Source organism: Silene latifolia, chromosome 10 (assembly GCF_048544455.1).
Source record: "Silene latifolia isolate original U9 population chromosome 10, ASM4854445v1, whole genome shotgun sequence".
In the NCBI taxonomy this organism is placed as follows: domain Eukaryota; kingdom Viridiplantae; phylum Streptophyta; class Magnoliopsida; order Caryophyllales; family Caryophyllaceae; genus Silene; species Silene latifolia.
The window spans coordinates 160,194,655-160,207,256 of NC_133535.1; the positions used below are offsets into that span (position 1 = coordinate 160,194,655).

The following is a 12,602-nucleotide window of genomic DNA, read 5'->3' on the forward strand; positions in this document are numbered from 1 at the left end:
CGAATTGTGGGTAAATAAAACATAAGCATTATTGTCGTTGCATAATTTGGAAATTGAGATAATATTGCGCGAAATTTTTGGCACATGAAGAACGTTGTAAAAATTGAGATTATGAAGAGTAAAAGAACCTGTATTAGCAATGTTGAGAGTGGAGCCGTCACCAATAACTAAGTCATCGAGGCCGTCATAAGGTGAATGAAAGGCCAAGGTGTCGAGATCATGGGTAAGGTGATGGGAGGCACCACTGTCTAGTAGAAAATTTTGGTTGGGGTGGGGGTTGCCATAGTTGGCGAGATGAGCGTGAGGCTGGTTTTGGGGTTGGCGATAGGCGGGTTCGGGAAACACGAGGTTTGGGAATAGCTTGCGAAAGAGAGGGCAGTTAGAGATTACATGACCGGTTTCGCGACACCACTGACATCGGCCTTTAAAAGGGTGAGGGGCAGCAGTATTGGCGGGATTGGGTTGGTTGGAGTTATAAGAGTAGGGGGTGTGGTGTTGGGACGCTGCTGGCCACGGGTGTAGGTTTGGTTGTGGCAATAGGCGGGGTTGGCGGATGGAGCAAAGTGATTCGAGGTGGGTTCATGTTTCATTAGAATCTCATGTTGGAGGAGTTTTTCGTGAAGAGCCTCGAAGGTAATTGGTGTGTCTCGAGCTCGGACATTAGTTATGACAGGTTTGTAGGACTCGTAATCGAGACCTTTGAGTACTTGTGCAATAACGTCCTCAGGGTCGATGGTTTTACCCATGAGCGCTAGTTGGTCGACACAAATTTTGATAGAATTCATGTATTCAGAGATGGTTTGATCGGTTGTTTTCGCGAGAGAATCAAAGCGTTGTTTTAATTGCATTATGTGAGCTCTCGAGGGGTTAGCGTATGTTTGGGCAAGGAGGTCCCATGCCTCACGTGCGGTTTTGGCGCGAACAATTAAGGGTTGGATGGCAGAGGTGAGGGTACCCATGAGGGCACCAAGGATTAGACCATCTTGCTTAAGCCAAGTCAAGTAGGCCGGGTTGGGTTGGTCTTTTTTGTCGGCAGTGGTGATTGTTGGTGGTGGTGGAGATTCGGTTCCATCGACAAAGCCAAGGAGACTAAAGCCGAAGAGGATATTGAGTAGTTGAAAGCGCCAAGCGGTGTAGTTAAGAGGGTTCAATTTGACACAATGGTTGAGGTTGAGAGAGGTTAAGGGTTTGGTGTTTTCGTGTGGGTTGGGAACATTGGTGTCGGTGTGTGGTGCAGTCATGGTGATGGCGGAAGATAAGGTGGTGGAGCGTTTGAATGTTGCTCGGCGTGGACGAAGAAGGAGGTTGGATCGATGGCCTTTAGATACCATATAAGACTTAGGTTTGATTGTTAATCGAATGTATTATTTACGAAAGATCGATACATGTATTTATATGTATTACAATGAGGAGAACTTGACCTAATTATAGAGATATAAGAAATATACACTTTCCAAAGGTACAATATTTACTTAATCTTTGTCTTGGAGAATAAGGCAGGATCTTGAGGAATAATCTTTTCCTTAGTTGAGTCGATATGGTTAATAGTAAGAAAAGAATTGAGTTTGAGAACTGGGAGGAAATGCTCAACTTGTATTTAACTGAATTTCAACCAACATACGAAGTATTAAATTTGGATTTTCGGAAAATAAATAAATAAATAAATCTAACTCTTATTTGACCTGTCCTTAAAAGGTTAAAAGAGATATACCCGTATTAAATGATAATTTATGAACTCGATATCACTTGGTGTCCCTTTAAAATTGGCTGTAGATACTAGATAGTACTCCGGCTTCTTCGAAATGATCTTCCACATTTATTTTCTCCCGTTTTCAATGCGGTATTTTAACCATAATTTTTAGTATTTATATACTGTATTTTTATTTTCGGTTGAATTCGAACATGTGACTTATTTTATCAGGTTATCACTTTCTAAGCCTCTACTCTAACACGCGTTCGGTTTTTGTGAGCTCGTGTTTCGTGTTTCGTGTATTTTAACTTTTTATGCCTGATTTTTTTACAATTGACTTGGAATTTGGATATTTTGTACGAAGTAAATGTCATATGGTATCACAAGAAATTAAGAAAATTAAGACCGATTTGTGAGGGTTTCAAAGATAAACGTCACTGCATTTTGGGCAAAACTAGGTAAGAAACTCCGGTTTGCAGGACGACATGGGTCCTTAAAGCATCAAACTAAAGCAGTCCGTAGCAAACTTTGTATGAGAGGACGATAATGCAAAATAGATACTATAGTCAAAGATTCACACTCAATGTCAAAACCAGTACCCCATACACGGTACCTGATTAAACTGATCGAGTAATAAGATTTTCAAAACGTTGCAGCTTCAAAAATCCTTCAGTATCAAGATTAAAAGGTCGTATGTGCAGAGAGATATCGCAACTCGCTTGACTACTAATTTGGATAGATAGAGCCGAGTTGCTCTTAATAAACACACACGATGTTAATTTGGGCGTATGTGCAGAAAAAAATAATAAACAGTTTTTTCTTTTTGGTTTGAACAAACCAATGAAAACAATTAGTGCAAATATATAAGCAATTGCTCTTAGTAAACACACACGGCGTTAATTTGGGCGTTTACCAGATTAAGAATATTTCCGGTATCAAAAGAAATCAAGAAAAACCGAACTGATATAGTGCGTATAGATACAGTTAGAAAAATAGTGTGCTTGAAATCAACGTTCTGTCAGCCTGTCAAATGATTGTCAATGTCGTACTGCATGAAATCAATAATGTTCTGTCGTACTGCTATGTCCATCACACTTGCAGCGCCATCAACTACAGACGGAGAGGCTGGATTTCTTCACCAACACAGTCTCATCTGTACGTCGAGGAAATCAAAGCCACTAGTAGTCTCTTCAACTTCAATCCGTTTCAAAGGATGTCTCAAATATTTGTCCATATCCACCAATTTATTCAGCAAAGGCTGCAAAACAACAACATTAGTTCAATAAGTTAATTTGTGACGCCATTTCAGCCCCAAATTCGACTGAAAGTAACACAAAGCAAAAACAAGACCATACCTCAACTGCCAATTTACGATAGCGAGACTCAACTCGTAAAGAAATTATACGAGGGTGGCAAGTCCAGAATAAACCATTTAAAAAGGCTGAAAGCGGCGAGCTTGATAGTTCCCCATATGAGTACATGTTAATCTTCAGCTCTCCGATATCACAAGGGGGTCCAAGTCCAGCATTTCCGCTTTTTTCACCATCTTCATCGCCATCACCATCAGTAGTGGCGGGTACCTTAGGTGATTCGAGGCGCAAAATTATTTTCAAAATATTGCAACTATTTAGTCCTTTCAAGAGCTTCTTCAATTTGAAAAATCCGTACGTGTCAAAATACAAAGCGTACGTGTGGATATGGATGTTACAATTGGCTTGACTACGAATGGTGATAGATAAGGACCGGTCTGTGTCGCCACGAAATTTGAATTTCTTCAAATTTGGAGCATCAATCACAACATTTAACAAATTATTGTCGCATTTAGAAAAACAAATTATTTTTAGTTGGGTATTCGATATTTTGGTATTCGTCGGCATCTGACAGCCACTAAACTTCAATTTCTCTAGCGAGGTTAGTTCCGGTAGTAGTTTAGCAAGATCCTCACCTGTAATAGAAAGACCACTTACAAGCACATGCCTCAAATTTCTCAATAAACCCCGATTTGCAATAATCGGCCAAGGGTCGTCGTTCACGCCATCGGAATTGTACTCGAAAGTCGTAAGACTAGAAGTCTCGAGAATGACTTTCCCGCTGTCTACATGTACATCTCCATCAATACAGAGATCCTCCAGTTTACTATGACGTGGAATCACCAAATTTTTGAAGCCAGGCCAAAATGAGAGAACCAATTTTTTCAGGTTCGGACATGAACTAATAATATGAAATAGCATACGCTCCTCTAAAACGACATTATCATATAAAAGCAAAATCTTGAGAGACACAAGTTCCAAAGCTTCATAGTAGGGTATTTCGACTTTACCACAATCAAGATCTCTTAATGACTTAGCACAAAACAGAAAACTGGGTAATTTGTAGTTAGCCGGACCTCTAAGGAAAATTTCCGTAACTTGGTTACGCACGGCTATCTGAAGCCACTCATCAACTTTGGAAGGCAACAGTAAATCATTAGCCGGAAGTGCAAGTATGAACTTCGTTATACGGAGGTTTTGTTTTGAAATTTTTTGCATTCGAGTATCTATATATTCCAAAAGTCTTGGAAGCGTTTCCATAGGAAACTTATAGTTATAATAATGATCAAAATCGAGAATTGGATTCGTAGCGAAGACTTGATTCCATCTTTTAGACAAGACGCTAGTTCTATACGCCTGTTCCGTATCCAAATAAGAAATTATATGATGTATGATAAAATCCGGCAAATCTGAGAGCCTATCCGTAGAATTAAACTCCCCATGTTTTGGGTTATTGCAATCGCTCATCATTTTCTCCGAGGAATTCCGCCAAAACAGATTGTAAAACTTCTATATAAAGTTGATTGAATGTGTATATTTCATTAATGAATAATAAAGAGGTAAATAAATAGTAAAATAAAAATTAGGGCTGAGTAAAAAAAATACAATATGATTTTGTTATATAGTAGAGCCAATAGAGATAGAAGAACTATAGAAAAAGGAAAGTGTACAAATTAAAATAGGAAATTGACAACGAAAGCGATTTAATTGTTCTTCAGGGGCGATTTGGAATGGATTGAATAATCATTGTAGTTTTGTTTTGTCTTTATATGAGGAAGTGGTAGAGTTGTATTTAGTTTATTAGTTTATGAGGGAAATAAGAGGGAAAGGTAAGGATATGAGGGGAAAGGCAAGGAACTTAACACCGTTATAACAGAAAAATAAATATTGAATATTCGCACCAAAAAAAAAAACAGAAAAATAAATAAGGGTAGATGGTGCACTAAACTGAAAGTTCAGGGGCACCATGTGCACATTCTTAAAGACAGGGGTACCACGTGAATTAAGCCAAACCTCAGGGGCACCACGTGAATTATCCCTTATTATTATTATTATTTCAGTTCAGTTAAGACAATTTCAGTCTAAAAAAATAGGGTAAGCATAGTTGTATCGCTGTTAGTTTATATATATGAAACCGTCTTGACGACATATTACGATGGTCTATTTTGAACTTTTATGCCCGAATTTTGGCATAGATACTTTAGATAAGTTGTTAAGCTTCAGTGTTGGGTTGTTATAACAAGGGTTAGGTTGCGGCCTGCGGTACATCCAACTCTCCTTGATCTTTACCACGTAAATTGCGAGAGACATTGAGGCTGTGAGTTAATGTTGTTAAATAGGATCAATTATTTTTTTGCGAATAAATGATCTAGTTAATATTTAAACCCATGAATCATTGATTCGGACAATGATTCTTTACAAAACCAATGTCTACCTTATTTTTTTCAAAAAAGATAAAATTGTAAATTTGGGTCCGTTTGAAAAAATATTTCAAATATGAATTCCGATCACCCAAAACAATTTCGACTAGAAAATGAAAACTAGATTATTTTTTCAAATTTTTGTATGTATAGTAAACCATCATTTCTTTTTACCTTTTAACTTCTCTTCATTGCATATTGACATATTGTACACATATTTTTACCTTTATTGTAAATACTTGTGTTGAATTTGTGCCTTGATTCTGTTAGTCGCCGCTTCAAACGACTATGCGGAAGTCTCTACCTAGCAGTCATGCTTATCATACCGTCTAAATCTGTAATCTGAAAACTCCCCACATATTAATAAAACTCTCTCCCTTCTGCCATGTGGACGTAGTTAACATACCATTACTGAACCACATATATCTGTGCGTTTTATTTTTTATTTGTTCTTTCTTACCTCTGTTATAACAACTTATGTAAAAGCGATTTTACACAAATTTTATCTTTTTACATGAAGCTGAACTATTTCGAAAATTGAAAAAAAAAAAGCTCGATAGCACATTTATACCCCTTTGACATATGAATGGAAAAAAGAAAAGGGGCTTGTGAAGTTGAATGGAGGGAGTATTATATTGTTTCCTCTATTTCCCCGTCAAGCCCATTGATCTCGAAATTGAGCCACTATAAGCCAATTGACAAACCTCAAGGAATACTCGTTATTAACTCTATGTAATTTAATGACAACAGATTGACAGAGCACATTAGCACTAACTAAACCTCACAAAGTGGCCTAGTAATGATTCAAAAATTGTGATCTGATAGACTCAACCCGACTCAATCCCGAAATGACCAAAATGAATAACAACAACAACATAGCCTTAATCTCAAAATGATTTGGGGTCGGCTGACATGAATCATCATTTAGAACCGTCCATGTGTGAACGCACACCTCAAAATGCGAAATGATAGAAAAGGAAAATTGAAAAACAAAAGGGGGTGAAACATAATACAAAAATCAAGATAAACTTATAGGTTTTAAAATCGAAGTCCATAATTCTTTTATAAAAACATAGAATTTAGATCGAGAATAAAGATTAAAACGATTTTAAAAACCGAAGTACAACTTACGGGTCCCCTTAAGTTTTAAGGTAAAATCCTGACCCGAAACTATCTAAACGACTCAAAACGACCCGACCCTAATCTTAATGACCGTTCCGAAAATGACCCCAATGATTATTTAACCTGAAGTGACTCGATTCGATAATTATTTGACCTGAAGTGACAAAACCCGAACCCAACCCAAATGCCTCATATGTCAATCTAGTACCTAGCAAACCCTAAACGGATCCACACCCGAACTAATCAACCCACTTTTTTTTCCTTCTTAATCATTGATCCAAAAATGTCCCGGCGCAAAATAACCTGACCAGCTTGACTCGAAAATAAACCGACCTACATACCAGAAAAACAGCCGAAACCGAAAACAACCCGTCCCGATAATATGACATTCGACTGACCAGACTCAAACCGAACCAATCCAATTGACCAGTTTGTCAAGTCTATAATTTAACCCAAAGTATATCCACTGCACGTCTACACAGTACACACGTGACATGTCTTATTTACCTGTCTACTCAATTTTTGGCGCCAAAAAAAACTGCTGTACTCCACAATTTATCCCCAATTTATTAGGTCTACCCATTGTTCAAGCAAATAAGTAACTATTTTCTGCAAAATTGACCCAGAAATTATGAAGGGATCCAACTGAATTTACCGGGTATATGTTTTCTTTTCTTCTATTTATTTAATTAGCATGTTGCATAACTATGGTAGTTGGTATCTAGTAATTTGAGTTGGGTTTTTCTGAATTTTAATTAGCAGTAAAGATATGAACATAAACTGTGAATTGGGTATTTGTTAGTTTAGTTAAAGATTAAGAATTTAGATAGTGCACGCCAACTGTTCGACGAAATTCCTGTGAGAAAATAATGGGGTTTGGGGAAAATGTAGCAACGATGCAAAGGGGTACAATTGATAGAATTTCGGAGCTTCCGGAATTTATTCTGCATATTATTCTCTCAATGCTTGATACTAAAGAGGTGTGTCGCGCTAGTGTATTGTCTAAGAGATGGTATGGAGCTTGGTCTTCTGTTCCGGTTTTGGAATTTAAGCTTCGGTACTTCCAGAAATATGGGGATTCTCTCTATAACTGTAGTGTCAATACACTGGAACGGTTTGTGGGATTCATAGATAAGACGATGCAAAGATACTCTATGCAGAAGTATAGAATAACAAAAATGCACCTTAGGCTTCCTAAGATTGATGAAAAGCTAGTGTCTTTGATTGACAAATGGATATTGATCGCTGTGCAAAATCAAATCGAGAATTTCGAAATCAGGGTTCTTAACTACAGGCTGCCCGAGATTCTATTTAGTGCAAAATCGCTTAAAGTTTTGAAATGTGAGCGCGTCAAATTGCCATATTATGAGACTATGGAGCTCGTCTCTCTCGAATACTTAACTATTTACTTGGACACTGTTGATGAGGATATGCTCCAAAGAATTATCTCTTCCTCCCCCTTGGTTGAGTTAGATATTAAACGTGGCTACTCCCTTGTAAATATTTCACTGCCTTGGATGGAAAAAGGTAATGGAGGAGACAAATGTACTACTAGTGGAAAAATGCAATCCAAACTTCAAGAATCTCCGCTTCAAAAGTTTGTTTACAGTTGTCTTGGTCCCTATATGCCGTGGCCATGGAATATGAATATAGTTGCATTGAAAAATTTAAGAAAATTGGAGTTCGGTTTTGCTTCTATTACTGATGATATTGTTTCTGAGCTGGCATGTGGGCTTGTAGCTTTAGAAAGTTTAGTACTATTGCAGTGCTTAAATCTGAAATGCATTAAGATCTCAAGCAATTCACTTAAGCAACTTCGAATTGCCAATGAATTACATTTCATTGAGGTAACGATTGATGCCCCTAAATTGCTCGAGTTTTCATACAACACTGAAATAGAGACCTCCCTGTCGTTAGTTAGGGTTCCAGATCATTGTAATGCCCAATTCCTTCCAGTGGAACCGGATCCTCTCACCACTGTTTGGCTTGTTGAGCTAAAGAAGTTTCTTGTAGAAACAAACTTCTTCAAATCTCTAGTGATTGAGTTGCCTATCCCTCATAAGGTATGAATTTATATAAAGTACATTTCATGATTTCTTTATTAGGTGTAATTTTCTTATCCACTAATGACCATGTACAGTTGTATCGCGATTCTGTATTTTTTTTTAGCACGGGATCATACATTATTACCTAGTGTACTGAATTGTCTGATGATAGTAATGGCGACTATGTTGGCATCTATACAGATTCTGGTCGATGAGGACGTACTGAGGAATACTGGTACTGGCCTACCATACAAACTCAGTGAGTTAAAGCTGTATTGCCTGTGTGGGATAAGTGCTTTGAATCTTACAGGATTTTCAGTTGCGGCCTTTCTGGATGCATTGTTTTGGTGTTGCCACCCTGATGTGCTGTCAATAACGACAAGTTTACAGAATTCGGATTCTGAGGTACCTTTTGCTTTACATATCTATCGAGTAGTAAATACCAAGAGATTGTCTTAGTGCATTTATAATATTCTGGGTTATTCAGCAAGCTTGAATCGTGAAAGTATTAGGCAAATTCAAGTACCTGACACATAATTTCCATTTTCCACCATATAATGCATCTTTTTCTGGACTGGATCGTATCATTCAGACCCTCTTATGTTTCCCTACTTTGTTTTTACAGTTGATTTTGAATGTCCTGAAGAGCAAAGTGCATTGCTATAAGCATCCCCTGACAAGCATCGAAGTTGAAGGTGCGGATTGCTCTAGCTTACTCCCAGAACCATCAAAAAATGAGACCAGGTTTAGACTATCCTGGTGCCAAGTTTAGCTTACTCCCAGAACCATCAAAAATTGAGACCAGGTTTAGACTATCCTGGTGCCAAGTTTAGCTTACAGAAGAAAGTCTTAAATATGTGTATCTAGTCCTGGATTCATGCGTGCTCCTGTGGTGAACTCGCCACCGAGTGGAAAATGAAGACTATATGTTGGAATAGTAGGGACCTTGGTGATGCGGACACCCTTGTTTTTCCATATCTGAAATGGTTTCCGCAACTACAATGTCTCCATTTTGTTTGTCCAGGAAACTAAATGTATCTAATGATGCCATAATTAAAACCAACTAAATCGCCCGTTTCCCTTTTGATGTAAGTGGTTGGCTTGTTTTGCGATTGGACTGACGTTGTCCAAGCATTCCGTATAAAACTGGCATCGTGTTATCCTGTATTAATAGTAGTCTGTACCTGACTATGGAATTATATTGTATGCATTTCTGTATTCTGTATGCTATTGATCTACGTACTCGCTTATAGTGATTATTGGTGATTGGAGATTTTAATCGACTTGAGTTGATTTATTTTCTGATTAATTTACCTCATATATCCGAGATTGGGAAGTTCTTTCAGAAATTCCAAAATTAACAAAGCCTAATAAAAACGCCATTGATATACAACGACCTTAAAATTCTTGTACATCTACAGTAGTTAGACGCCGTATATCTGTCAAATGGATCTGGGAGGTCAGATCTTGACGGGCAGGTAGAATATGATTGGGCTATATACCTATGGCTTATGGGTCAGATTAAAGTTGGAATATGGCAAAACTATTTTTGACTCGTACTTCAACGCTATATGTGTCGGGTAATTATGACCCGTATTCCTAAATAACTTGATACCAACAAACTCGAAATGACCTACAATTAATACTCCCTCCTATTCTCCATTTTGTTCCCATTTGTTGTGGGCACAAGATTTTAGGAGGAGAATAAAATATGAATTGTGTAAGTTTGGTGGGTTTAGTGAGAGCATCTCCAATGGTTACCTAAAAGGACTTGCTTGCAAATAAAAAAGATTTCAAGCTATTTGCTTAACCATTGGAGCACTCTACATAAACTAGCTTAAATTGAGCTAGTAGCTCCATGGAGCTAGTAGCTCAAATGGTCCTACAAGAAGAATGTAACCAATAGAAAAATAGAGGGTGTGTTAAGTGGGTTCAATTAAGCTACTAGTAAATTAGCTTAACCATTGGAGCAAATTATAGCTTGAAATTGTTGTGGCTTAAAAAGTTGATGTGGCAAAGGTAAGCTAGTAGCAACTAGCTTACCATTGTGGATGCTCTGATAGGAGAGATGAATGAATAAATAAGAATTAAATAAGGAATTGTGAGTTAGGTGGGGTTTGGTAATAGGAGAGAGGAATGAATAAATAAGAATTAAATAAGGAATTGTGAGTTGAGTGGGGATTGGTGATGTAATACCCCGTATTTTTATATAATATAATTAATTAAACGGATATTATTTTATATTAATTATTATACATTTTATATTGCAAATATGTCGGGAAAATATTTGAGTCGATAATTACATTAATCTATCGTAAGTTAATTAAGACGGGTTTATAAGATATACGAATTGTGAACTGACCCATTTAAGTTGGCCCAATATATGTTCAGCCCATTAAACCTAAAGCCCAATTAACCCTAAACCCCAATAACCCTAACCCTAATAGTAACCTACCCAAAACAGCCTCCCTCATCCCGCCTCCCTCAACCCGCCTCCCTCCTTCATCCACACCAATCATCACGAATCCGCATAGAGAGAGAGAGAGAGTGGCAGTGGGTGGTTGGCGGCACTGCAAGGAAGAGATAGGGATGAGTGTCGACGGCCGTGGGTGGCCCTGGTGGCGGTTGTGGTGGCGTAAAAAGGTAAGAGTCAATCCCTTCCCTCTGTTTTTATCTTTCTGTCGAGTTATTGGTGGTTATTTCGTGTCTTATAGGGATGTTGATGGTGGTGGTTGACGGGGTATATGGGTAGTGGGGTGTGTGGCGAGTGACGTGGTGGCTGTAGTGGTGGTTGTAGGCGGCTAGGGTGGCAGGGGTAGGCAGAATCGATTAAGAGGACAAAACAGGTATTGGTTACGGTTTTCAGGGGGGTTTGAATGCTAGGTTTTGGGGTGGCGCCACCGTGGACTCGGGGGAGGTCGAACCGGCGGCGCCACATCACCTGGGTATGGTGTTTGGCGGCGAGCAGAACCATGGTGGTTTTACAGAGGTTTGGTGAGTGTTGCGGTGGTGGTGAGTCGAGGAAAGGGAGTGTTTGGTGAGCCGTGGTGGTGAACCAGGCCAAATGGCGGCCGTGGTTGGACTCGCCGGCGACGGTCGACCCTAGTGGGGGTGGTCGCTGGTGGCTGGGTCAAGTTGGGGGTTGGGTCTGGTGGTTGACACGGTGGTGAGGTGGTGCGTGGGGGTGCGTGAGTGAGTGTGAAGGGTCGGTGGTCGATGTCGAGTTGTTTTAGTTTTGAAACGGGTTTTGGTCATAGTGTAATCGCTAGAACTCGTTAATTTATCTTATTCTTAGTTAATTAATGTAAGTTCCGAGTCTTTTAAATAAATTATTCAAATTAATTCCCGAATTAATTAATATAATTAGAGACGGGTTTGAGTCGGGATTGTTGAGTTGTTCAATGTTTGATTCGGGTTTTCTTAATCATATAATTCGTTTAATTATCATATTGGTTATCCAATTTAATTCCCGAACCAGTTCAATAATTCAAGTCGGATTTTGAGTCGGGTTTGTTAAAAGAGAAAAGTTACTATATCGGGAAAGTTTCCATTTTAAGAAATTCTATTGTAATAACTTTCTATTTTGGGAAATTGGGTCAGATTCTAATCGGGTTATTTTAGTTATCAGTGGGGCATAAGTTGGTGTCGGGATTATATTTCGGGAAAGCTTCTATTTTGGGAAATTACTATATTTAGTAGTTAGTAATTATAATTATTATAATTGTTTTAGGTGACGAATTAAATGAAGGATCGATAATCAAATTCATTGCTTTATTTACTCGACCGCTTAATCGCTTAATTGGATTTGCTGGCACTTTGAGGTAGGGAAATACACTTGTCCTATTATCGTCATAGTTGAATTGTGTTGACTTGATTCCTGGTTGTTGATTTACGTTATCATTTATATTCGGAAAGGTGATTGACCGATTTGATCGTATTGAGTATGATATCACAACATCGGGTAATCGGCATGATTTTATGATTTATCGGTTCGATGATTTATATACATATTGCA

General features: G+C 38.3%; 2 protein-coding genes across 2 annotated transcripts in view; one reads left to right on the forward strand and one right to left on the reverse strand.

Annotated features, from left to right (window-relative positions):
* The window catches only part of LOC141606697 (uncharacterized), a 64,289-nt gene that overhangs the window by 27,531 nt on the left and 24,156 nt on the right, over nucleotides 1-12,602 (reverse strand). The window lies entirely within an intron of this gene.
* LOC141606695 (uncharacterized) lies at nucleotides 7,018-9,892 on the forward strand. Its single transcript, XM_074425937.1, has 4 exons — nucleotides 7,018-8,605; nucleotides 8,789-8,992; nucleotides 9,213-9,331; nucleotides 9,393-9,892. Exons 1-4 carry the CDS (start codon nucleotides 7,412-7,414, stop codon nucleotides 9,418-9,420), a joined length of 1,545 nt encoding a protein of 514 aa, XP_074282038.1. The 5' UTR covers nucleotides 7,018-7,411; the 3' UTR covers nucleotides 9,421-9,892.